At 44.9% G+C, this 27,716-nt stretch overlaps 2 protein-coding genes across 7 annotated transcripts in view; both read left to right on the forward strand.

Moving 5' to 3' along the window:
• LOC132517152 (protocadherin gamma-C4) overlaps window positions 1–27,716 on the forward strand; it is a 168,916-nt gene that overhangs the window by 25,697 nt on the left and 115,503 nt on the right. Inside the window, exon 1 of one of the 6 annotated variants that reach the window (XM_060143811.1) lies at window positions 647–3,142. The exons of 2 other annotated variants lie outside the window; for them this stretch is intronic. In XM_060143811.1, coding sequence (XP_059999794.1) covers window positions 719–3,142 — 2,424 coding nt within the window. In that variant the 5' untranslated portion in view covers window positions 647–718. Of the gene's footprint in view, window positions 1–646; window positions 3,143–11,496; window positions 13,936–18,607; window positions 21,032–23,476; window positions 25,874–27,716 lie in introns of those variants that run through there. 3 more of the 6 variants (XM_060143819.1, XM_060143805.1, XM_060143815.1) reach the window with 3 other exon arrangements.
• LOC132517902 (protocadherin gamma-B3-like) lies at window positions 7,969–10,408 on the forward strand. The gene is given in 3 exon segments (XM_060145938.1): window positions 7,969–8,314; window positions 8,317–10,226; window positions 10,229–10,408. Coding segments are annotated over 3 exon segments (2,436 nt in total).

Below are 27,716 nucleotides of genomic sequence, written 5' to 3' on the forward strand. Positions count from 1 at the left end.
CAAGTAACAAAAAGCAAAAAAAAAAAAAGTCCCTTTATTTCTTCTGCATATGACAGCTAATGCAATTTGCATAATTCAGTAGGCCTTTTTTCAAAGGTCTACTGAGAGCTAGAATTGTTTTCTTGGCATTCTTATATACAAACGGGCATGTTTTCATAAATATATCCTAATTAAAAAGTGAAATCTTTAAACCGCAAAAGAATACTGATGTCCTAATTAAATGGACTCAATATAGGTAAGAGGTAATTAAAGGGCATAGGCTCAATGGCACAGTAAATAAAACTTTTCTAAAGAAGTAAAAAATAATCTAATAATTACATTAGTCTCAGAATTAAGCTTGTGGAAGTCTTTTGCTATTTTAGAATTAAATTTTATTTAAATATAAGGAATGTCACGTGGTAATATATTAAGGATACAGAAAATTATTAGAAATAAAATAGAATTAAACATATTTGAAATCAAAACAGAATTGGTGTAGTAACTGGTTAGGACTCTGAGCGTCGCTGTTCACCAAAGTGGGAAAGAAGCTGCCGCTGATGCGATCAGACTCTGTTCCTTCCGCACTAAGCACGCGCAGACCAGACAAGCTTCTGGGAAAAGCCGCCCACCCGCGCCCCTCTCCCATTTCCGCAAGGGAATGTGTTCCCCTTGGCTTTAGAGAAGTAAGGAAACAGCAGATTGGAACCAGGACTAAGAGAAAACTGGTCAGAGAGAGGCAATGGCGGATCCACTGAGGGGTTGGGGCTGCAGAGAGCTGTTCCTGCTCTCCATGCTGCTGGGGACGCTGTGGGGAGCCGGGGCCGGGCAGATCCGCTACTCGGTGCCAGAGGAACCGGATAAAGGCTCCTTCGTGGGCAACATCGCCAAGGACCTGGGGCTGGAGCCCCGGGAGCTGGCGGAGCGGGGCGTCCGCATCATCTCCAGAGGTAGGACGCAGCTCTTTGCTCTGAACCCGCGAAGCGGCAGCTTGGTCACCGCGGGCAGGATAGACCGGGAGGAGCTCTGCGCTCAGAGCGCGCTGTGTCTGCTGAGTTTTAACATCTTGGTTGAGAGTAAAATGAAAATGTATGGGGTAGAAGTAGAAATAATCGATATTAATGACAACTTCCCGCGTTTCCGGGATGAGGAAGTAAAAGTAAAAGTTAATGAAAATGCGGCTGTGGGAACGCGGTTAGTACTTCCCTTTGCTCGAGATGCCGATGTGGGTGTGAACTCCCTCCAGAGTTACCAGCTCAGCTCCAATATGCACTTCTCTTTGGCCGCGAAAAGCGACACAGATGGACAGAAATATCCAGAGCTGGTACTGGAACAGCCGTTGGACCGCGAGAAAGTAGCTGTTCACGACCTCCTACTCACAGCTTTAGATGGCGGAGACCCCGTACACTCTGGTACCACGCACATCCGCGTGATGGTCCTCGATGCAAACGATAACGCGCCCCTGTTCACTCAATCCGAGTATAGAGTGAGAGTTCCAGAGAACATAGCTCTCGGCACTCGGCTGCTCACACTAACCGCCACGGATCCAGATGAGGGAATAAATGGGAAATTGACCTACTCTTTTCGCAATGAAGAAGACAAAATTTCAGAGACTTTCCAACTTGATTCCAACTTGGGTGAAATCTCAACTCTGCAATCACTGGATTACGAAGAATCCAGATTCTATCACATGGAAGTGGTAGCTCAGGATGGAGGTGCTCTTCTTGCCAGCGCTAAGGTACTAATCACAGTTCAGGACGTGAATGACAATGTGCCTGAAGTGATCCTCACCTCTCTCGCCAGTTCCATCTCTGAAGACTGTCTTCCCGGAACGATAATTGCTCTGTTTAGCGTACATGATGGTGATTCTGGAGAGAATGGTGAGATTTCATGTTCTATTCCCAGGAACTTGCCTTTTAAATTGGAAAAGTCAGTTGATAATTACTATCACTTACTGACAACAGGAGCCCTGGACAGAGAAGAGATCTCAGATTACAACATCACAGTAACTGTCACTGACTGTGGAAATCCACCACTGTCTACAGAAAACCACATCTCCCTGAAAGTGACAGACATCAATGACAACCCTCCCGTTTTCCCTCACACCTTATACTACACCTACATCCCAGAAAACAACCCCAGAGGCATCTCGATCTTCTCTGTGAACGCCCATGACCCCGACAGCGGCAACAACGCCCAGGTCACTTACTCTCTGGCTGAGAACAAATTTCAGGGAACGCCTCTATCATCCTGCGTCTCCATTAACTCTGACACTGGAATCCTGTATGCACTGTGCTCTTTCGACTATGAGCAGGTTAGAGAACTGCAGCTGTGGGTGACAGCCAGTGACAGTGGGGACCCTCCACTCAGCAGCAACGTGTCTCTGAGCCTGTTCATCCTGGACCAGAACGACAACACACCTGAAATCCTGTACCCCGCCCTCCCCACCGACGGTTCCACGGGTGTGGAGCTGGCACCCCGCTCTGCAGAGCCTGGCTACCTGGTGACCAAGGTGGTGGCTGTGGACAGAGACTCAGGCCAGAACGCCTGGCTGTCCTACCGCCTGCTCAAGGCCAGCGATCCAGGACTCTTCGCGTTGGGGCTGCACACGGGCGAGGTGCGCACAGCGCGGGCCCTGCTGGACAGAGACGCGCTCAAGCAGAGCCTGGTGGTGGCGGTCCAGGACCACGGCCAGCCCCCTCTCTCGGCCACCGTCACGCTCACGGTGGCTGTGGCTGATAGCATCCCAGATGTGCTGGCGGACTTGGGCAACCTCAAACCCTCCGCCGACCCTGAGGACTCGAGCCTCACGCTGTACCTAGTGGTGGCGGTGGCCGCGGTCTCCTGCGTCTTCCTCGCATTTGTCATCGCGCTGCTGGCGCTCAGACTGCGGCGCTGGCACAGGTCGCGCGTGCTGCAGGCTTCCGTCAGTGGGTTGGCCGGCGCGCCCGCCTCTCACTTTGTGGGCGTGGACGGGGTGCGGGCTTTCCTGCAGACGTATTCGCACGAGGCCTGGCTCACCGCGGACTCGCGGGGGAGTCACGTGATCTTCCCGCAGCCCAACTACGCGGACACACTCATCAGCCAGGAGAGCTGTGAGAAAAGCGAGCCTCTCCTGATATCTGAGAAGATAAACGCAAAGGAAACAGAGCTAGGAGTTGTTCAGGTGAGTTTTCTTTTTTCTGTAACTATGTTTGGAGCATTTTCTTCATTTGTTTCCATCATTTTTCTGCCCCATTCAAAATCGGTTAAGTACGTAAATAGTGAATCATTCTTTGCTCTATTTACAGATTAACTTGATTTGATAATTGATGCTTTCTCCATTTGTTTTCAAATTATATTTTGTTTTTAATGTCTTTTTTCTATAATATGTGGATATTTTAGAAACTATAGCTGATATCCATAGGCTTAAGTGAAACAAGTATTTTTTTTACATCTTTATTGGAGTATAATTGCTTTACAATGGTGTGTTAGTTTATGCTTTATAACAAAGTGAATCAGTTATACATATACATATGTTCCCATATCTCTTCCCTCTTGCGTCTCCCTCCCTCCCACCCTCCCTATCCCACCCCTCAGGCGGTCACAAAGCACCTAGCTGATCTCCCTGTGCTATGCGGCTGCTTCCCACTAGCTATCTGCCTTACGTTTGGTAGTGTATATATGTTCATGCCTCTCTCTCGCTTTGTCACAGCTTACCCTTCCCCCTCCTCATATCCTCAAGCCCATTCTCTAGTAGGTCTGTGTCTTTATTCCTGTCTTACCTCTAGGTTCTTCGTGACATTTTTTTTTCTTAGATTCCATATACATGTGTTAGCATACGGTATTTGTCTTTCTCTTTCTCACTTACTTCACTCTGTATGACAGACTCTAGGTCCATCCACCTCATTACAAATAGGTCAATTTCGTTTCTTTTTATGGCTGAGTAATATTCTATTGTATATATGTGCCACGTCTTCTTTATCCATTCATCCGATGATGGACACTTAGGTTGTTTCCATCTCCGGGCTATTGTAAACAGAGCTGCAATGAACATTTTGGTACATAACTCTTTTTGAATTACGGTTTTCTCGGGGTATATGCCCAGTAGTGGGATTGCTGGGTCATATGGTAGTTCTATTTGTAGTTTTTTAAGGAAGCTCCAAGTATTTTAAAAGAAAGTGGTTATACATAATCACTTTATCCAAAGGCTTTCTTATACCAGAACTGTTTGTTAATAGAAGAGTTGTTTGATTAGAACATCCAAATTGTTAGATGTAATGTTCTCTTTTGAATATTTGCCTAAACACCAATAGCACATATGTTTTGGAGAAAGTATTGTGCAGTATTGGTATTTTAGTACCTGCTGTTTTTGTAAGGGTACTAATAATTTGCATAAATCAGTGGAAGAATATAGAAAACTTCTGCGTGATCAGTATCAGAAAGACAGATTAAATTTATAGTGATGATAATGTCTGTGGCATTCTGAAATCTGGAAAGTTTGGGTTAACCCATGTAATAATTGGACATGTGTAATTGTTTAGAGAAGAAATCAAAGGATCCTTTGAATTATGCTTTAGAATAAATTCTGTGATGCAGTTTAAAATCGCCAAATAATTAGATACCAGTTCATTAAATACATATATACCATACACCTGGCATCTTCTGGTTACACATAACCCCTCCACTTTTCAGAATCAATATTGACCTGAATGTTTGCATTTCTGCAAGTGCAGCTACAATTCTGCTTTATTAGAAGAGTTTAAGATTTGTATTTGGAAAATCAATTCAACTGATGAAATAAAGTAAGGCAGGACAAGAAAAATTAAGGATAAAATTCTCTGTGTTTGTTTGGGCCTCCTCCCTCCCTAATGTGCAGTGTACATCTATATTACACATTAACCAGAGCTCCTCAGAAATGAGAATGCCTGCTTGACTGTATTTTTTCTTTCAATATTTTTTCTTTCTCCTGATGCTAGCGCTGTAACTTCTTAAAAGAATAGTGTTCTTTCCCAGCTCTGTAGAGGGTCACGGTGACTTTCTGCTCACTTTGTACGTAATTACCTGGACTATGTATCCTTGGTGAACTTTACACAGAATATCAGTATATCATTTTGATAAACGATACTTTGTCTCAAAAATGTATTTGACTGTGCCTTCAACTTCTAACAGGCAGAGCAGTTCTCAGAGCTTTCTGAGAAGCTGCTTCCTGGGTTATCATCCTCAGTTCAGCTCGAATAAAATTCCCTTTTTTTCCTCTTAACTTGATAGTTAATTAAATTTTCACTGACACGACTTTAAAATGGTTTAGAAATTTAAAAAACTATTTCTCAGGGATGTGCTCATCTTAAACTATGAGATTTTTCTTATGAAATGCTGGTCTGTGTGTGTCAAATTTCACGAATATGTCTTGTGTAATGGAAGAACTATGTACGCTATTCATTTTTGCATATGATTTGCTGAAGATGATTTTCAGATCCTTATTTTTAAAAGATTTTTCAATCTTTAAAATTTTGTACTTTCAACAACTTGAACATCAGCTGCAAAGTATGAATAAATGGGGAAAATGGCAATAAAATATTATTAATGGAATAGTAGGTTACATTACTCAACCACATGAAAGGGTTACCGTACATTTGGGAACCTAGGACCACTTGATTTTTATTTTTTCAACATTTATTTGAAGGGGATCTAATTATATTTATATATGGGCAATTCTGATCTCAGGGTACAATGTACAGACTCACTGAATAGTGAAGTCATCCAAAGAGTAACAAGAGAATCTGTATGATCAATACTGAATACTGATATAATTCACTCCTACATGAAAACTCACTTTTCCATTATTTTTTAAAGAAAAGATTACTGTATAGATTTGGGTATGTGTCCTGGGTTAACTTTTTCATGCAATGGGAGAAAATACCTTTTATATCTCTATAAACTTCAATAGACTTTACATAATAAAATGCGTGATCTACACACCGTGAGTGTATATACTATACATAGTATACTCTGAAATACTTGAATCTTTAGCTTCATGTGTGTTCTGAAAAGATAACTTTCCTGCACTAATTGAAGTGCTCACACAGTGTTTAAAAAAAAAAGGCACTTGCTCAGTCATATTTTGGAGCAGTCTTGAGTCAGTAGTGGGGTTTTTTTGTTGGGTTTTTTTGCTTTTTTTTTTGCGGTACGCGGGCCTCTCACCGTTGTGGCCCCTCCCGTTGCAGAGCACAGGCTCCGGACGCGCAGGCTCAGCGGCCGTGGCTCACGGGCCCAGCCGCTCCGCGACACGTGGGATCCTCCCGGACCGGGGCACGAACCCGTGTCCCCTGCATCAACAGGCGGACTCTCAAGCACTGCGCCACCAGGGAAGCCCAGTAGTGTTTTTTATGTTTGTATAGAGATGCCAATGAGTTTCTGTCTAGAATCCTGGATAAATGTGCTTTTCCACTATAAAATGAGTTCTACATTGTTATACATCTTCCAAGTTTTAGACTGACCATATATTATGTAGTTAAAAAAAAAATTTCTGGGCTTCCCTGTGGCGCAGTGGTTGAGAGTCCGCCTGCCGATGCAGGGGACACGGGTTCGTGCCCCGGTTCGGGAGGATCCCACGTGCCGCGGAGCGGCTGGGCCCGTGAGCCACGGCCGCTGAGCCTGCGCGTCCGAGCCTGTGCTCCGCAACGGGAAAGGCCACAACGGTGAGAGGCCCGCGTACCGCAAAAAAAAAAAAAAACAAAAAAACAAAAAAACAAAACAAAACAAAAAAAACAATTTCTGAATGAAGATTTCTAGTTTGGAAATGGAATAAATACTCTAAGAAACCTATCAGAAACATGGAAACTGAAGTGCTTATTGCTAAAGGAAGAGTGTCAATAACAAAGAGTTGAGATGATCAGATAGTAACCCAGAGACCAAGGAAAAGTGGACAACATAGATTACTTTCTTTGGAATATATCATTATAAAGACTCATGCTTCACCCCCAAAATCCAAGTAACTCACCATTGCTAAGCTACTTGAGAAGAAACAGTACAATTAAAGACAATGGTAATGTAGTGTGGACAAATAAAATTAGTGGAATAGTTTTAAATCATAGTCATTTAATTAAAAAGACACGGAAAAGTGTCTATTTTTAATTAAATGACTACGATTTAAGGAAAAGAGAGTTTCTTGCTTCTTTACCATACTTCTATTTCATAAGGACAACCAATCTCCTTGCTATCTATCAGTTATTTTGGGAAGAAGATTATAAAGACAGAAGAAAGCAATGCATAGGATAAAACTAAAAGCTGTGAGATTTATAACTTTTAAAAGTTGGAAGAAAAGGAAATAGAGTGAAATAACAATACATATCAAGCTGATATTTCAAGAATTTTCATATTACACTTTCTGTCACAACCAACACTGTCATTTGTATCACTTTCTACATATTACTTTATTTGGTCTTCAATTTTACTGAGGTATGCAGGGAAGATGTTATTATGGCCACTGTATGAAAATGGAAACTAAAAGCATGACGACGCCAATAAACATCTTCAGCAAGATACCTCTGGCTTTGAGGAATAAAAATCACCTGATTTGGATGGATAAAGTTCAAGTTCAAAGAAATGACAGCGAGAACGAAGATACAGTACATTTTAAAAATGTTAAAATCCTTATAACATGGGACGAATGAGTATCTGTATGAGGACACAGTAGACTTGTCTTCTAGCTGGCTCTATATTTGGAACTGATTTAGTAATCACTAGTGCAGTTCTGCAGCCGAGGCGCGGGGTGCAGCTGTTGGCTAGTACTGAACAAAGTATCCAGCTCCTCCTGAAGCAAAGGAATCGCCTGCGGACCGCGGAATCCCGCGAACTGTGCACTCTCTGAGGTTTTCTGCGGCAGAAATATCTATCCGAGAATCTGCTTGCCAAGACGTGTCCAAGGAGTAGCTCCTGCTCAGAAATTCTTGGGATCATTTAGCGATCGCAGCTCTTCGGGATCAGAAAGGCAAAGGCGCAGCGAGTGGGATGGGAAACCGCTTGGGGTCGAAGCGCCAGGCTGGGCGGAGGCGAATTTTGTTTCTCTTCCTGCTGTCTTTGTTCCGCCTGGCGCTTTTGGAGCAAGTCTGCTACGCTATTCCAGAGGAGCTGGCCAGGGGCTCGCTGGTGGGGACCCTCGCCAAGGATCTGGGGCTTGGCGTGCGAGATTTGTGTACACGGAACCTGCGGATTAGTGCAGAGAAGAAATTCTTCACAGTGAGCACCGAGAACGTAGACTTACTTGTGAGCGATCGTATAGACCGAGAGCAGATTTGTGGCAGGAAGTCGATGTGTGTTCTGGAATTCGAAATGGTCGCTGAAAAGCCTTTAAACTTTTTCATATAACCGTGGAGATTCAAGTCAACGACAACCCACCGACCTTTAGCCGAAATGTCACTGAGCCGGAAATCAGTGAACTGGCCCTAACTGGAGCCACCTTTGCCCTGGAATCTGCACAAGATTCAGATGTAGGTGTCAATTCCCTGCAGCTATACTACCTCAACCCTGACCCTCATTTCTCTTTGATCCGGAAGGAGAACCCAGACGGCAGTAGGTACCCAGAACTGGTAGTGCAGGCTCCCCTGGACAGAGAAGAGCAGTCCTGCCACCACCTGGTCCTCACGGCTGTGGATGGGGGTGAGCCAGCCAGAAGCTGCACTACGCAGATCAGGGTAGTTGTGGCAGATGCAAATGATAACCCCCCAGTGTTCACCCAGGACATGTACAGGGTCAGTGTTCAAGAGAACCTACCCCTGGGTTCCTCTGTGCTAAGAGTGATGGCCACTGACTTGGATGAGGGCATCAATGCTGAGATCACCTACACTTTTATCAATATTGGTAAGGCAGTGAGACAACTGTTCAAGCTGGACAGTGAAACAGTGGAACTCACCACTGGTGGAGGACTGGACTTTGAAGACAGAGGGAGCTACACAATTGGGGTGGAAGCAAAGGATGGTGGACGTCACACTGCGCATTGCAAACTACAAATAGATATTTTGGATGAAAATGACAATGCTCCCGAGATAACCCTGGATTCTGAATCTAAATATATACAAGAAGATGCTGAGCTGGGGGCTGTGGTTGCCTTGATCAAAACACATGATCTAGGTTCTGGATTTAATGGGGAAAACTTATGCCAACTAAAAGGAAATTTCCCATTTAAAATAGTTCAAGATACAAAAAACACATACAAGCTGGTGACAGATAGAGCCTTAGATCGAGAGAAGACTCCAGAATACAATGTCACTATCACAGCTACTGACAAGGGCAAGGCGCCCCTCTCCTCTAAAAGAAGTGTCACGTTGAAAGTCGCTGATGTCAACGACAAGGCTCCGGTTTTCCACCAGGCCTGCTACGTGGTCCACGTGGCCGAAAACAACCCGCCCGGCGCCTCCAACGCCCAAGTTAGCGCTTCAGATCCAGACTTGGGGCCCAACAGCCACGTCTCCTACTCCATCGTGGCCAGCGACCTGGAGCCGCGCGCGCTGTCGTCCTACATGTCCGTGAGCGCGCAGAGCGACGTGGTGTTCGCGCAGCGCCCCTTCGACCACGAGCAGCTGCGCGCCTTCGAGCTGACGCTGCAGGCCCGCGACCACGGCTCGCCCGCGCTCAGCGCCAACGTGAGCCTGCGCGTGCTGGTGGGCGACCGCAACGACAACGCGCCCAGGGTGCTGTACCCGGCGCTGGGGCCCGACGGCTCGGCGCTCTTCGACACGGTGCCGCGCGCCGCGCAGCCCGGCTACCTGGTCACCAAGGTGGTGGCGGTGGACCCCGACTCTGGACACAACGCCTGGCTGTCCTACCACGTGCTGCAGGCCAGCGAGCCCGGACTTTTCAGCGTGGGGCTGCGCACGGGCGAGGTGCGCACTGCGCGGGCCCTGGGCGACAGGGACGCGGCCCGCCAGCGCCTGCTGGTTGCTGTGCGCGATGGGGGACAGCCGCCCCTCTCGGCCACCGCCACGCTGCTCCCGGTTTTCGCGGACAGCCTGCAGGAGGCGCTGCCGGACCCCAGTGACCACTCTAAGCCCACTGACCCCCAAGCTGAGCTGCAGTTTTACCTGGTGGTAGCCTTGGCCTTGATCTCAGTGCTCTTCCTCCTGGCAGTGATTCTGGCGGTTGCCCTGAGTTTGCGACGCTCCTCCAGGCCTGCCACCTGGAGTTGCTTTGAGACTAATTTTTGCTCCAAAACTGGACCCGGAGTTCTCCCCAACTATGGGGAAGGGGCTTTACCATATTCCTACAATCTGTGTGCGCCACACATTCCTCAAAGACCGAGTTTAAATTTCTCAATATAAAGCCTGAAAATGCTCTTCTGTATATTGAGATTCTGTATATTGAGATCTTCTGTATATTGAAGCCTCTTGGCTTGAAAGTACCAGTAATGACAATCCCCAAATTGCTTGTAATTCAGTCAATTTGCAACAGGTGAGTTACTTCAAAACCTTTTCCTCCCATAAGTATAATTAGGTTTCGATTCACTATTTTAGAGGTCAAAAATATACAGGCTAAGTATGCCCTGTTTTTTGTGGGGCTTTTCTTTTTGGTGTTTTATTGATTTTTCTGGACATAGAATGGGTATGGGGAGGCTGTTAGAAATTCTTTGTTCACTAATCTGTGTTGCAGTTGTTCTTTCATGGAATGTCGCTTAGTGATGATCTTGAAATTTCTGTTAATTCTAAAACAATATGTCCTGAAACATTTTTAATATGCTAGTATCTATTCTCGTTGTAGGACATATTATTTATATATAATCTAGACAATTAAGTGGTTTACATGGTTTCAGTGTAGTCAGTCCTAAACTATGTTTTATATATAATATAAATATAAGAATACTTTTTCACTGTAGCCTATATATTTTCACTTCCTTTGCATGTTCTTGAGGGTATAAACAAATATTGGCTAAATTAGGGCAGTTCTTAATCTATATGTTGATAAAAATAGGTAATGACGTCTAAAAATGGCAACTCTTGTGACCTAGTGGTGGATTGGTCCCAAACATGTTTGTGGTTGTTGGTACCCTTATTGAAAATGAGACAAATATAAATGATGGTGGAGTGTGGGTTTCAAGATTTATAGAAAAGTGTAAACGTATCTGTGTTCTCCAGTGCCATAAGAAATGTCACAGAAATAAATGTCACTCCAGGGAACATATAAAAAATTTCAAAATACGCTATTTTATTCTTCCAAGTGCTTTTCATTCTTGGGGAGAGAAATATTGAGTGTCATCTATGCAGATTTAGCAGAAATAAGATCCTGTGTATAATGGTTTCCACGGAACCGTGCAGTATTAAGTTAGGACTCTAAGCGTCGCTGTTCACCAACCGGGCAAGGAAAGCAGTGAGAACTCGAGTTATATCCTCAAAGCACAAAGCACAACTTACACCAAAGCTTTGCAGCTGCGCAGACATTCTGTCCTAAAACGCTTCGCATCTGATCGCGGCTTGTTTATGGACCTTGACCTCCAATTCTGAGAAGCCCCAAAATTGATGCGAACCTGTTCACCCTACTCGTAATCCCAGGGAAGTCCAGAACGAGCCAGTAATGGCGGCTCTGCAAAGGCGGCGGCACTACAGCGTGTTGCTCCTGCTCTTCATGCTCCTGGGGACGCTGTGGGAGGCCGGGGCCGGGCAGATCCATTACTCCATTCCTGAGGAGCTGGACAAAGCCTCTTTCGTGGGCAACATTGCCAAGGATCTCGGGCTGGAGCCCCGGGAGCTGGCGGAGCGCGGAGTCCGCATCGTCCACAGAGGTAGGACGCAGCTTTTCGCTCTGAACCCGCAAAGCGGCAGTTTGGTCACCGCGGGCAGGATAGACCGGGAGGAGCTCTGCGCTCAGAGCGAACCGTGTCTGGTGAGTTTTAACATCCTTGTTGAGGATAAATTGAATCTTTATCCCGTGGAAGTGGAAATAGTGGACATTAACGACAATGCACCCCGATTCTTAAGGGAAGAATTGGAAGTGAAAATTATCGAAAACGCAGCCTTATCCTCTCGGTTTCCGCTAATGGAGGTCTATGACCCGGATGTGGGAGTGAACTCTCTCCAGGGCTTCAAGCTCAGCGGGAATAGTCACTTCTCAGTGGACGTGCCAAGCGAAGCCAATGGGCCCAAATACCCGGAGCTTGTGCTGGAGCGCGCCCTGGACCGGGAGAGAGAGGCCATTCACCGCCTGGTCCTTACTGCCGTGGATGGCGGTGACCCTGTCCGCTCAGGTGTGGCTCGAATTCTGGTTACTGTCCTAGATGCAAATGACAACGCTCCAGTGTTTACTCAGTCTGTGTACCGTGTGAGTGTTCCTGAAAATCTTCCAGTAGGTACGCCAGTGTTGTCGGTAAATGCCAGGGACCAGGATGAAGGAGCCCACGCGGAAGTAACGTATTCTTTTGTGAGGATAACAGAAAAGATCTCAAAGACTTTCTGCTTGAATGTTTTGACTGGAGAAATATCAACTTCTGCAAATCTAGACTATGAAGACTCCAGCTTTTATGAGCTGGATGTTGAAGCCCGGGATCGGCCAGGTCTACAAGACAGAGCCAAAGTCTTAATATCTATCTTGGATGTGAATGACAATGTACCAGAAGTGGTAGTTACCTCTGGAAGCAGGTCAGTTGCTGAAAGTACACTGCCAGGCACAGTGATTGTTCTTTTTCAAGTATATGATCGAGACTCTGGACTGAATGGCCTGGTAACATGTTCTATCTCAAGAAGTCTGCCGTTTGAACTGGAAAAATCAGTAGACAATTATTATCGATTAGTGACGAATACAGTTCTAGATCGAGAGCAGGTGTCTTCGTACAACATCACTGTGACAGCCACAGACCAAGGAATTCCATCTCTGTCTACAGAAATGCTCATCTCCCTAAATGTGGCAGACATCAACGACAACCCGCCTGTCTTTCCCCACACCTCCTACTCTGTCTACATTCCTGAGAACAACCCCAGAGGTGCCTCCATCTTCTCCGTGACTGCACACGACCCTGACAGCCATGAGAATGCCCAGGTCACCTACTCCCTAGCTGAAGACACCGTCCAGGGGGGACCTCTATCCTCCTATATCTCCATCAACTCTGACACTGGCGTACTATATGCATTGCACTCTTTCGACTGTGAACAGTTCCGTGACCTGCAACTGAGAGTGATTGCAAGTGACAGTGGGGACCCACCGCTCAGCAGCAACGTGTCTCTGAGCATATTCGTGCTGGACCAGAACGACAACACACCTGAGATTCTGTACCCCGCCCTCCCCACCGACGGCTCCACGGGTGTAGAGCTGGCACCCCGCTCTGCAGAGCCCGGCTACCTGGTGACCAAGGTGGTGGCTGTGGACAGAGACTCGGGCCAGAACGCCTGGCTGTCCTACCGCCTCCTCAAGGCCAGCGAGCCGGGACTCTTCGCGGTGGGGCTGCACACGGGCGAGGTGCGCACAGCGCGGGCCCTGCTGGACAGAGACGCGCTCAAGCAGAGCCTGGTGGTGGCTGTCCAGGACCACGGCCAGCCCCCTCTCTCCGCCACAGTCACTCTCACAGTGGCTGTGGGTGACAGCCTCCCAGATGTCCTGGCCGACTTGGGCAGCCTGGAGGTCCCGCACGACTCTGACCCTTCAGGTCTGACATTGTACCTAGTGGTGGCGGTGGCCGCGGTCTCCTGCGTATTTCTTGCCTTTGTCATTGTGCTGCTGGCGCTCAGACTGCGGCGCTGGCAGAGATCGCACGTGCTGCAAGCTTCGGGAGGTGTACCAGCGGGCTTACCCGCCTCTCACTTTGTGGGTGTGGACGGAGTGCGGGCTTTCCTGCAGACCTATTCCCACGAGGTCTCGCTCACCGCGGACTCGCGGAGTCACGTGATCTTTCCGCAGCCCAACTACGCGGACACGCTCATCAGCCAAGAGAGCTGTGAGAAAAGCGAGCCTCTTTTGATTCAGGAAGATTTTTGTAAAGAGCAAGACTCCCTTGTTCAGGTGAGGTTATTGCTTTTATTGTTCTTATTCGAACAGGAAAAATTAAAATTCTCTTTGATCAGTGCTTAGTTTTCTTAGTCTTTTGCAGTGAATCATAGTTTTGAGAAGGTTTTTCTTTTATATCAGTAGAGGTCTATTAAATCTTAGTTTTCTCGAATTTCACCAAAATAAATCGTAATAATGTATGCCCTGAATTTCCTTTACTCCTCTCCTCTTGGCAAGCTCTTTGTGCCTTGGGCTGCTTACATCTCACTTCTTAGTTGTTTTCTTTTCTTTTTTTTCTATCATGTGGCATATCTGAGATTTTTTTTTTTTTTTGCGGTATGCGGGCTTCTCACTGTTGTGGCCTCTCCCACTGCGGAGCCCAGGCTCCGGACGCGCAGGCTCAGCGGCCATGGCTCACGGGCCCAGCCGCTCCGCGGCATGTGGGATCCTCCTGGACCGGGGCACCAACCCGCGTCCCCTGCATCGGCAGGCGAACTCTCAACCACTGCGCCACCAGGGAAGCCCCTGAGATTATTTTTATACTGTGGAAAAAACTGAATCACAGCCTCTATTTAAAAAGATTAAGATCTGGGCTTCCCTGGTGGCGCAGTGGTTGGGGGTCCGCCTGCCTGCCGATACAGGGGACACGGGTTTCGTGCCCCGGTCCGGGAAGATCCCACATGCCGCGGAGCGGCTAGGCCCGTGAGCCATGGCCGCTGAGCCTGCGCGTCCGGAGCCTGTGCTCCGCAACGGGAGAGGCGACAACAGTGAGAGGCCCGCGTGCCGCAAAAAAAAAAAAGAAAGAAAGAAAAAGAAAGTGAGTTTTTAAATGTGGTAATTAGTGTCCACTTACAAGATACAGCTCTAAAATTAGAGGACTAGTGAATGGGAGAATGAAGGATTAATAGTATTCAAATAAGAATTTAAATGATTTAGCATATTAAACCCAGATAAAATAAAGCTTTTGTTATGTAGGAACCCTATTCAAATATTTAAGGAAAGAAGGGTTGTCTTTTTTTTTTTTTTGCGGTACGTGGACCTCTCACTGTTGTGGCCTCTCCCGTTGCGGAGCACAGGCTCCGGATGCGCAGACTCAGCGGCCATGGCTCAGGGGCCCAGCTGCTCCGCGGCATGTGGGATCTTCCCGGACCGGGGCACGAACCCGTGTCCCCTGCATCGGCAGGCAGGCGGACTCCCAACCACTGCGCCACCAGGGAAGCCCAAGGGTTGTCATTTAAAAGAATGATTAATCTAAATCATCATGGCCCAAAGGTGTGAATGAAACTATGGCTTGGTGAGTAGAAAACAGCAAAGTTTCCAGTTAAGTTGTTCTAACAAAATGGACTTCCTAGGAGGTAGGAGATTCTATTATTGATGCTTTTCCAAAGGACGTTGATTGTCCTGGGATTAATGGCATACAGGAGGTAATATTGATATAATTTGGTGAGTTGTTGAACTTCATGATAGCCAAGGTATTTTCCAATCCTGAGCTTAGGATTCTAATATTTGATAACACAATGGATTTGCCATTTGTGCATCTAAATTTGGTATGCACGTGTAAAGTAGACAATTCAGAATATATCTTGAAAATGAGTGAGAACTTCCTTTGTAATCTGAAATTGTCAGTGTTTATAAAGAAAGATAATACTGAGTTGATATCTTTAAGTTAGCTGCTAAAGGATAATTAATGCATGTTTTTCTAGATCGATATTTACTTTCAGCGATTATTGTAGAATTATTTATTTCAAGATTCCAGGTGTATATGACTAACCAAGAGATTCCAGTCATACACATTTCAAATATAATTTGTTTGGACATTTGTGATATAATTCTTTAATGGTTTAATCAGAATTTAATAGAATTCAGGTTTTAAAGAACTTGAATCTTGGATATTGGTCGTGGGAGTCAGATGGTCTTTAATATTAAGATTTGTTTCACACACTGTGAGAGTGTAAATGTTATTTAGTATACTACGAATTTTGGATGATTTAAACTAATCTTGTACCTCCATTGTTAAAAACAAAACTCACTAACCGTTTCATGGTTGGTAGACTGGTTTATTTTATTTCCTTATCTGCTGAGTAACTGGGATACTAGGTAGTTTACTTTATTCTCTTATCTGAATTACCCGTGAACATTTCATTTAAACAAATAAAATATTTCACTGACAGAAAAACTGTTAGATTCTACTCTCACAATAGTCATTCATTCACGTGGACTGAACAAGTGTTAAATCCTGGCAATCATGGACTTTGCTAAGTTGTGGCTGAGGCTCTTTGACTTACATACTATAGATCATTATTAAAAAGATAGGCAATCTGAGATTTTGAGCATATAGTGATTTGGAAGCACCAGGAAAAAAATCTACCAAATTATTGGGCTATTTTATCACTTGTGAAAACCACCCATTCTGATCAAGTGATGTCAAAGGGGAAGAAGTAAAATCTCAGAGAGAATCATTGGAAGAATCCTACATCTTTGCCTGGGAATGAAAACCTAAACAGAACTCCAAACAAATGGTTCTTCAGGGAAAAAAATGTCCCATAAAGAAAGGAGAGGAGGTAAATAACTCACTGTCTGGGAAGATGAATAGACTTTTCATAGAATTTTTTTATGTAAGTAAACAAATGAAGGTCAAGATTCTTCCCAATAACTCAATCAATAATAACATACTCCCTTTGAAAATACATTATTTCAATTTTATACAGTAGTTTTATGTTATATTTAAACACCTCTTGGTGGTTGAGTAGAAATTTTTAATATTTAATTTTATGTTGTAAAGTGACTTTAAAAACTTGATTGTGTCCTTTATCTAGATCTTATTTATTTAGCTCCAAAGAAGGTACCCAGAAGTATTGTTAATCGAGACTTTTTAAAAACAGAATAAGAGACAAATGTGAGATTACGCTATGAATTTTGAAGTATCAAGAAGAAAAAAAATTATGACATTGGGAGCCATAATATATGGACATGAAAGTTTTGTTTGAAAATATCTGCAAGTACTTATGATCTTTAATGACCATATACTTTGCTTACATCAACAAGAAATTCAAGATTTCTACTAAACTAATAGTTTTAAACTCCTGATTATGTAATTAATCTACAATACTCATATTGGTTCCTTTGAACAACAAAAAAGTTCTTTTATCTACTAGGTGAAAGCAAATATGATGTGAATTATTTTGATAGATTGAAACAGCATTTCATTCAAAGTATTTCCTGTATTTTGACGTAAGGCCATCAGAGAGCAGAAATAGATTACTTAGTTAGGAACTTCTCACCAACTGAGCTAAGCTTTTACAGTGTCACTTCTAGTTCTCCCTTCTGGTGCTACTAGCTACTCCCCAGGGCTGAAAATAATTTACAAAGCAAGGTGATTTCTTGCCAGGTCTTCATTTCAGAACAGGTCTCTCTCTTCTGCAACTATGTGGAAAGAATTTGTTTTATTTCTGCCAGCTGAGAGTAACCTCAGATCCATCAACAATTGAGTTTTACTTCGTTAACATCAGTGGAGCAGTGAGTACCTCTAAGGATCCTCTCCGGACAGTCCTGCATCTATCCTCAAAGGCTGTAAACAGAGACCCATCTTTTTTCAATTATAGGGTAGGGTGATTATTTAAATTGCATAATGAAAAGAAACAGTGAAGCCAACACTCATTTCCTTATGAATCCACAGCCAGTAGAATCTGCAAATTTATGCCTTCTGTATAAAATGAGTTGCTTCTGTAGCTGATTGGAGCTGCTTGGCTTCTCATCTCATCTCTAATGGCACTTTTTGAGCATAAAGCATCAGCCAAGGCCAACAATGATTCCCTTTTTTCTTCTTAGGAGACTGGGAATGCGGATATTTGTATTCCTACATTGGTTCTACCATTATATAGTCAAGGATAAAGCAATTCCCTCTCATTTTTAAAATCATTAAAATGAAGGTATTGGACTAAACAATCTCTAAGATTCCATTCAATGAAAAATGTTATTAAATTATCTCTCTATATGTTAATGAAAAAATGGACTCTCTGCCTTCCATGGTGGTGTCTAGAACATAGTATATGTTCAATATTATTGAATTAACTTAAATGTATATGCTGATATAAACATTTTCTACATAACATCTTTCTTATGTATACACACCTTTTAAAAATAAATCATACTTTTTTTATCTGCAATGACTGATTTTTATCTATGTGCAATAAGGTGTGAGGCAATGTCTAAGAATCATTTCAAAATTGCAATGCAGAGCAGAGAGTTAAAAATCTGGGATTAATAAACATCCATCCATGAACATTGTTGCATTAATGCACAGTTGCTTAAAATTTAATTTTAAATGATATCAGAGTTGTATGAATTGAAGAAATATAAATGGGAGAATTTTGAAGGATAAAACAACTTTCTGAAAAATCAGTTATTTTGCTTCAATATGGTGCAGTAACTCAGTAAGGACTCTGAGCGCCGCTGTTCACCAGCCAGGGGAAAAATGGTTCAAAAGATCCGCCAGAACCACTGAGCTTTTACAGCACAAAGAAACGCCAGACTGAGACAAATTCTCTTCCAAGCTGCACTAAACTCAGGCCTCTATACCACTGGATTCTGGGCTCCTTTTCTGAATACAGAGGGCTCCACGCAGACATACTGGCATCCAGAAACACAACAGGAGATAGGCCAGTGTCTAAAGATGAGCAGAACAAGAATGGCGGCTCGGGAGAGGGGCGGGGACTACAGAGGATTCATCCTGCTCTCCATTCTCCTGGGGACCCAGAGGGAAGTTTCGGCAGGACGTATTCTCTACTCCATTCCGGAGGAGACAGACACAGGGTCTTTTGTGGGTAATATCGCCAAGGATCTGGGGTTGGAGCCCTGGGAGCTGGCGGAGCGGGGCGTCCGCATCGTCTCCAGAGGTAGGACGCAGCTCTTTGCTCTGAATCCGCGAAGCGGCAGCTTGGTCACCGCGGGCAGGATAGACCGGGAGGAGCTCTGCGCGCAGAGCGTGCGGTGTCTGGTGAACTTTAACATTCTGATGGAAGATAAAATGAATCTTTACCCTATAGAAGTGGAAATAATGGATGTTAATGACAACACTCCTAAATTCCTGACGGAAGAAATGAATGTGAAAATAATGGAGAATACAGCTCCTGGGGTGCGATTTCCGTTAAATGAGGCTAGGGATCCGGATGTGGGCACGAACTCTCTCCAGAGCTACCATCTCAACCCCAATCGCCACTTCTCCCTGGTTGTGCAAACTGGAGAGGATGGAACTAAATATCCGGAATTAGTGCTGGAGCGCGTGCTGGACCGGGAGGAAGTGACAGCTCACCACCTCCTCCTCACAGCCTCTGACGGCGGTGATCCACCCAGATCCGGAACCGCCCGTGTCCAAGTAACAGTGGTGGACGTGAATGATCATGCGCCAGTCTTCTCTTTGCCCCAGTACCAAGTAACTGTCCCTGAGAATGTGCCAGTGGGCACAAGACTACTCACGGTAAATGCTATCGACCTGGATGAGGGAGTCAATGGGGAAGTGACATACTCTTTTAGGAAAATAACACCAAAAATTCTACAGATATTCCAGCTGAACTCCCACACAGGAGAATTATCAACTTTAGATGGCCTAGATTATGAAGAATCTGGCTACTATGAAATGGAAGTTCAAGCTCAGGATGGTGCTGGTAGCATGACAAGGGCTAAAGTACTGATCACAATTTTAGATGTGAATGACAATGCCCCGGAAATGACTGTAACATCTGTAAGCAGCTCAGTCCCTGAAAACACTCCTCCTGGAACAGTAATTGCTCTTTTCTACCTTCAAGACCGAGATTCTGGGAAAAATGGTCAGGTGACCTGCACTGTTTCAGAAAATCTGCCTTTTAAATTAGAAAGATCAATAGACAATTATTATAGATTGGTGACAGCAGAAAACCTAGACCGGGAAAAATTTTCTGTATATAACATCACACTGAAAGCCACAGATGGTGGAAGCCCGCCCTTGTCAACGGAAACTCACATATCCATGAATGTGGCAGACACCAACGACAACCCACCTGCCTTCCCCCACTCCTCCTACTCCGTCTTTGTGCCTGAGAACAACCCCAGAGGCACCTCCATCTTCTCTGTGACTGCATGTGACCCTGACAGCCACGAGAACGCCCGTGTCACATACTCCGTATCTGAAGATACTCTCCAGGGGCCATCTGTATCCTCCTATGTTTCCATCAACTCCAATACTGGAGTCCTGTATGCATTGCGCTCCTTCGACTATGAGCAGTTCCGTGACCTGCAATTGAGAGTGACTGCAAGTGACAGCGGGGACCCCCCGCTCAGCAGCAACGTGTCACTGGACATATTCGTGCTGGACCAGAACGACAACACACCTGAGATCCTGTACCCCGCCCTCCCCACCGACGGTTCCACGGGTGTGGAGCTGGCACCCCGCTCCGCAGAGCCTGGCTACCTGGTGACCAAGGTGGTGGCTGTGGACAGAGACTCGGGCCAGAACGCCTGGCTGTCCTACCGCCTGCTCAAGGCCAGCGATCCAGGACTCTTCGCAGTGGGGCTGCACACGGGCGAGGTGCGCACAGCGCGGGCCCTGCTGGACAGAGACGCGCTCAAGCAGACCCTGGTAGTGGCGGTCCAGGACCACGGCCAGCCCCCTCTCTCCGCCACAGTCACACTCACGGTGGCTGTGGCTGACAGTATCCCAGATGTGCTGGCAGACCTGGGGAGTCTCGAGCGCTCCGACGACTCTGGCGACTCCGTCCTCACGCTGTACCTGGTGATGGCCGTGGCCGCGGTGTCCTGCGTCTTCCTCGCCTTTGTCGTCGTTCTACTGGCGCTCAGGCTGAGGCGCTGGCACACGTCGCGCCTGCTCCAGGCTTCAGGAGGCGGGTTGCCGGGCGTGCCCGCCTCTCACTTTGTGGGTGTGGACGGGGTGCGGGCTTTCCTGCAGACCTATTCCCACGAGGTCTCGCTCACCGCGGACTCGCGGGGGAGTCACGTGATCTTCCCGCAGCCCAACTACGCTGACACGCTCATCAGCCAGGAGAGCTGTGAGAATAAGGATCCCTTGTTAACATCCATAGATTTTCATGAATGTAAGGATAAAGCCCAAGGTATTCAGGTGAGTTCAGTCATTCATTTATCTTTATATTCTTTGAAGAAGTATATTTTGTGTAAATTTCTTTATTGTTTTGCGAAATAAGTGATTTGAAGATGGGTAAAAAAACCCTTTTAAGTGGTAAAGCAAGATTAATCGTTTATTTCGGAGGTGATTCTTTAACATGGAATGCTTATTGACATAGGTTTTGGCATCATATTTATAGTGAAAGCATATGGACAAGATTGTGAATAAGTGGATAATCGCATTTTTATACCTTCTACTTATGTTCCACATGGTGTTCTTAATTCATGTATTTTATAAATGAGAATGAATTGTTAAGTCTTTCTCATTGCATGAGGTTCTTAAGAAAGTACACTTCTGTTTTCTCAGGACTCTCTTTAGATCAGATCTATAAAAGGCTCTTGAAAAATTTTTCTGTGCCTTGCTTCTGCTTCCATGTAACTCCCCCTGGTGACCTTGAAAACCTCCATGGCTTTTGACCTATTTAAACCACAATTGTCTGTTAAAGTCAGGTCCTGGTAGAAGGTTAGATGGATGCCTAAAGAATGAAATGTGTGTGTGTCAGGCTTCACTGAGATCTTTATCAATGACAGGCATGGAGTCTAATACTACACTAAAGGTCATTGTCCAAAACCAATAAAATGTGACATCAAATAAAATGCCATTCAAGTGTCATAAGTAACATTTGTGAAATAGGCCATTGCATGTTTTTACCCCAAATTCTAATGTGCTGTGTTAGTGATGCATTCATTCAAAGTGTGTATGTGGGCTCTATAAGTGGGAGATTTCGGATGCTGGCTTTATGAAACAACCATCTCATACACTCAAGTCCTAGACCAGTAGTGAATTTTACTTATTGGGTCTGCTGAAAAATTCAGTTAGAAGTAATCTAGTCTGCAATTAACTACTTCTATACTTGTTATACAACATTTTAGTATAACTCAGTACATCAGTTGATTAGTATCAGGAAGTAGTTGATGACAAGGTAATCTTGTTTACTGGGACCTTTTGAGTATTAGGTAAGAGCACATTTTTCCTAGCATAATGTTGTGTTATGTGGTGTTTTGCATATAAAGGTCTGTGCAGTCCTGTGGGAGTATATTTCATACATTCTGAAGTGTTCAGATGTACAATCACTTGGGGGAGAGGATAATGTTACTGACACTCTATGAGGCAGAAATGTGGCTATCAGGTATTTTGAAAAAGAACCCCCCCAACCAAATTTATTAGATGATTAAAAATATTTTTAAACAAAGGGGAGAAATCGTCACTAAATTCAGTGAGCTATTGCAAATAAACTTTCTAGGGACTATTTCCTTCAACCGTCATTACGGGATGTGATAAGTACAGAAGTGGGAACAAGTGCCTCAGTACATAGACCATGCTTAGTGAGTTTGTGTTGCAAAGCAAAATATATTATTCCCCTGTAGTTTTGGAAATTTATGTTGCATTTTGTACCCAGGAAAATAATCGTGCAATGGGAAGGAGAGGGATAGGCTCTTTTCTAAAAGGCTGCATCATTTCTTTAAGTGAGATATTGGAAGTTAAAATCAAGAAATGTTACTATAAAGAAATCACTGAAACTATTTTGGAAGAAGAGAGGTAAGTATAAATTGTGCACTTTTAGGGCTTGCTTGGTGGCACAGTGGTTGAGAGTCCGCCTGCCGATGCAGGGGACACGGGTTCGTGCCGCCGAGCGGCTGGGCCCGTGAGACATGGCCGCTGAGCCTGCGCGTCCGGAGCCTGTGCTCAAAAAAAAATTGTGCCCTTTTAAAAGGCAATTTCAGCATTACTGTTGCTCTCTGGAAAAATTGAATTAGGTACCACAACAGTAAGGGAAAAGGCTACGAGGGAAAAAAAGATAAAACCTTATCCAGTATATTGCTAATTAATAAGCATTCACAATTACTATGCTCTGAGATCGTTTAGGCCAAGTCTGTGTTATAGTTATCCTTCTATTACTAGTGCGGATTTGAAAGTCGGGGAATAATTATGTCAGTATATAGATGTTTATATATCAAACCTACCTGATTTACCTAAAAACCTGGAAAGTTGGGATAATGACGTTTCTAATAGTACAAATTAAACGTTATTAAATATACGGACATCTAAAAAAGGTTTTTCAGCTGGGCACAACGGTTATAATTACTTTAGCTGTTTAAACTTAAGCAGCGGGGGCTGCAGTTTCCTAGTGCGGACTCTGGGCGCCGCTGTTGGCCAAAGTGGAGAGCTTGGTGCTGGCGACCTCCTCGCGCAGACGCAGCGCACTTTCCTAGCTCAGACTCGCTAGCCTTTCCACCGCTTCCTCCTCTGGAGAAGAAGAAACCCTGCCTGACCCCCCAACGCCGGAATAAAGCTGTTCGGAGCTCCGGACAACTGCGGCACAGAGATTGTTTGTAATCCGGCGTCTCCAAGCCGGTGAGCAAGCTGAGGGGAGCAAGAGGGATGGGGAGCGGAGCTGCGGAGAGGGGCTGGGCTGAGAGGCGGCCAGTGCTCTTTCCGTTCCTGCTGTCTTTGTTCTGCCTGGCGCTCTCTGAGCAGATCCGCTACAGGACTCCCGAGGAGATGCCAGAGGGCTCGGTGGTGGGGAACCTCGCCAAGGACCTGAGACTCAGTGTCCACGAGTTACCGACTCGAAAACTGCGGGTCAGTTCGGAGAAGCCTTACTTCACTGTGAGCTCAGAGAGCGGGGAGTTACTTGTTAGCAGCAGGCTAGACCGGGAGCAGATATGCGGGAAGAAGCCGGCTTGTGCTCTAGAATTTGAGGCTGTTGCTGAAAATCCATTGAACTTTTATCACGTGAGTGTGGAGATCGAGGATGTTAATGACCACACACCAAAATTCATGCAAAATTCCTTTGAGCTACAAATAAGTGAGTCCACAAAGCCTGGGGCACGATTTATTTTAGGATCTGCCCATGATGCAGATATTGGTACCAACTCACTACAGAATTACCAGCTCAGTCCTGATGATCATTTCTCACTTGTGATTAAAGAGAAATTAGATGGCAGTAAATACCCTGAGCTGGTACTGAAGACACCTTTAGACAGGGAAGAGCAGACGTCCTACCACTTGACATTGATGGCCTTGGATTTCGGGGATCCACCCCTAAGCAGTACTGCACAGATACAAGTCCTAGTGACTGATGCCAACGATAACCCTCCAGTATTCAGCCAAGAACTATACAGGGTGGAGCTTCCAGAAAACGTGCTCCCAGGCACCACTGTGCTTCGAGTTATGGCCACCGACCAAGATGAGGGTGTCAATGCCGAGATCACCTTCTCTTTCACTGAAGCAGGCCAGATTACCCAGTTTGACCTGAATTCTAATACTGGGGAAATTACTCTTCTAAATGCATTAGATTTTGAGGAAGTCAAAGAATATTCCATAGTTTTGGAAGCAAAGGATGGTGGAGGAATGATTGCCCAGTGTACCGTGGAGATAGAAGTCCTAGACATAAATGACAATGTCCCAGAAGTGATATTCCAGTCTCTACCAGATCTTATTATGGAGGACACCAAGCTGGGAACACACATTGCTTTGCTCAAAATCCGTGACAAGGATTCCGGACACAATGGAGAAGTTATTTGTAAATTAGAAGGTGATGTTCCATTTAAAATACTCAATACTTCAAGAAACACGTATAAATTAGTGACAGATGGAGTTCTAGACCGCGAGCAGACCCCTGAGTATAACATCACCATCACAGCCACTGACAGAGGCAAGCCACCCCTCTCCTCCAGCTCAAGCATCACCCTGCACATCGGTGATGTAAACGACAACATGCCAGTTTTCGAACGGGCTTCCTACGTGGTCCACGTAGCAGAGAACAGCCCTCCTGGCACCTCCATCACTCAAGTCCGCGCGCTGGATCCTGACCTGGGGCTCAATGGCCACGTCTCCTATTCCATCGTGGCCAGCGACCTGGAGCCGCGCGCGCTGTCGTCCTACGTGTCCGTGAGCGCACAGAGCGGCGTGGTGTTCGCGCAGCGCGCCTTCGACCACGAGCAGCTGCGCGCCTTCGAGCTGACGCTGCAGGCCCGCGACCACGGCTCGCCCGCGCTCAGCGCCAACGTGAGCCTGCGCGTGCTGGTGGGCGACCGCAACGACAACGCGCCCAGGGTGCTGTACCCGGCGCTGGGGCCCGACGGCTCGGCGCTCTTCGACACGGTGCCGCGCGCCGCGCAGCCCGGCTACCTGGTCACCAAGGTGGTGGCGGTGGACGCCGACTCTGGACACAACGCCTGGCTGTCCTACCACGTGCTGCAGGCCAGCGAGCCCGGACTTTTCAGCGTGGGGCTGCGCACGGGCGAGGTGCGCACTGCGCGGGCCCTGGGCGACAGGGACGCGGCCCGCCAGCGCCTGCTGGTTGCTGTGCGCGACGGGGGACAGCCGCCCCTCTCGGCCACCGCCACGCTGCTCCTGGTTTTCGCGGACAGCCTGCAGGAGGCGCTGCCGGACCTCAGTGACCACTCTGAGCCCACTGACCCCCAAGCTGAGCTGCAGTTTTACTTGGTGGTGGCCTTGGCCTTGATCTCGGTGCTCTTCCTCCTGGCAGTGATTCTGGCGGTCGCCCTACACCTTCGACGCTCCTCCAGCCCCGCTGCCTGGGGCTGCTTTCAGCCTGGTGTCTGTGTCAAGTCTGGCCCCGTGGTTCCCCCCAACTACAGTGAAGGAACTTTACCTTATTCCTACAATCTGTGCGTTGCCCATACTGGAAAGACAGAGTTTAATTTTCTAAAATGTAATGAGCAGTTGAGTTCAGGACAAGACATACTTTGCGGTGATTCATCTGGGGCCTTATTTCCACTTTGTAATTCCACTGAGTCAACCTCCCATCAGGTGAGTTTCCTGTAAGTATAACCTGCTTCTTATGGTCTAGACAGTTCTCCATATTCACAAGAAAATACAGGCGTATCTCTGTTTTATTTCGTTTTGCTTTATTGCGCTTCGCAGATACTGAGTCTTTGTTTTTTCATTGTTGTTGTTGTTGTTTTGCACGTTGAAGGTTTGTGGCAAGCCTGGGTCAAGCAACTCTATTGACACCATTTGTCCAACAACATTTGCTTACTTCATGTCTTTGTGTCACAGTTTGTGTCACAGTATTTTAAATCTTAAAATATTTCAAACTTTATCATTATAGTTGTCATGGCGATCTATAATCAGTGATCTTTGATATTACTATTGCAAAAAGATTATGTTTGGCTCATTGAAGGCTCCAATGATGGTTAGCATTTTTAAGCAATAAAGTATTTTAAATTAAGGTATGTACATTTTTTTAGATATAATGCTATTGCACACTTAAAACATAACTTTTATATGCACTGGGAAACCAAAAAATTTCTGTGACCTGCTTTATTGTGCTATTCCCTTTATTGTAGTGGTCTGGAACCAAACTCAAGATATTACCAATGTGTGCCTATATACAATTTTTCGATCCAAACATTGTCTTAAGAGTGTAGTAGCCAGTCTAAAAGCTGTCATACCATTCTTCAAGGGAGGTTGAATTCGGAGCAATTATGTGTCTTTCAGTGGTGTCTTACCAGGCTCAGATTTACAAAGCAGTCAAGTTGTGGTTTTATCTACAAGGGAAACATTAGGCAATGTTATAGGGTCTCCCATAAAACTACTGAGATTTTTCTCTAAATTTTTCTTCCACAGCTTAATATATTGTGATTTTTTTCAGCTTGGATATACTGTAAATGTAAATGTAGGCAGTCATATAAATAAACCTTTAAAGAAAAAATATAAGCTAAAATTATGTAGTTTTCTTAATTGATTTAACTATAATGGTTTCCATATTAATCTAATATTGTTTCCTATATTTACTTCTCTTTTGTTTCAAAAACTCCTAGAATAACGTCTCTTAACCTGTATTTTTATGTAGATGGGCCTACTGTAATTGTATTCATTGTGCTCTGTGTGTGTGTGTGTGTGTGTGTGTGTAAAATCATTTTATTTATCAGTAGATTCATTATGTTCACCAGAAGATAAAAGCATGTTCTCCTTACTTGCAGCATAGGTTTTTCAGGATTAATCTGTATTGATGCTCATTCTATAGGCTTCCTCTATCAAAGAAAACACAATGTTTTGGCCTCTGTTATTCCTGTCACACACACTTCTCCTATGTAATTTTTGAAATATCTTTTTTTTTGTAGCCCTAAACTAATATAGCTAGAGGTCTTCTAGTCATTCTACTATCTCTAGGAGAAAAATAGCATGTTGAATTCTTCAAATTTTAGACAAGACTGACAGTCTTATGTGCATACAAGTACATACACAAGATGATAATACATTGTATCGGGCCTTTGCTAGATTTCCCTTAGCAACTGCTTCAGTTAATGGCCACTGTACAAACTGCTGAAGAAAAGAGACATTTATTCTTGCACTGGCACTTTTTGACTCCTTAGTGATAATTTTGTGGTTCTTTTGATCAAAGTGCTAGTTAAGGTAAAATTACCTTTAGATTATATGTATACCTTTAAAAGTTAACTAAGTCGGCTTTAAAATGTAATCATCTCTCACTGGCAGAAGAATAGGATGGAAACTTGCTTTTCATTGTATATTCATTTGTATCTTTCAAGTATTTTCTATTCAAATAGAAAATATATAAAATTTAAATAATCTCTGATAAAACTTCAAAGTAAAAGCACATATCCTAGTAAAACATCACAAAATTAATTTG

Source organism: Lagenorhynchus albirostris, chromosome 3, assembly GCF_949774975.1.
Source record: "Lagenorhynchus albirostris chromosome 3, mLagAlb1.1, whole genome shotgun sequence".
Classification (NCBI taxonomy): Eukaryota; Metazoa; Chordata; class Mammalia; order Artiodactyla; family Delphinidae; genus Lagenorhynchus; species Lagenorhynchus albirostris.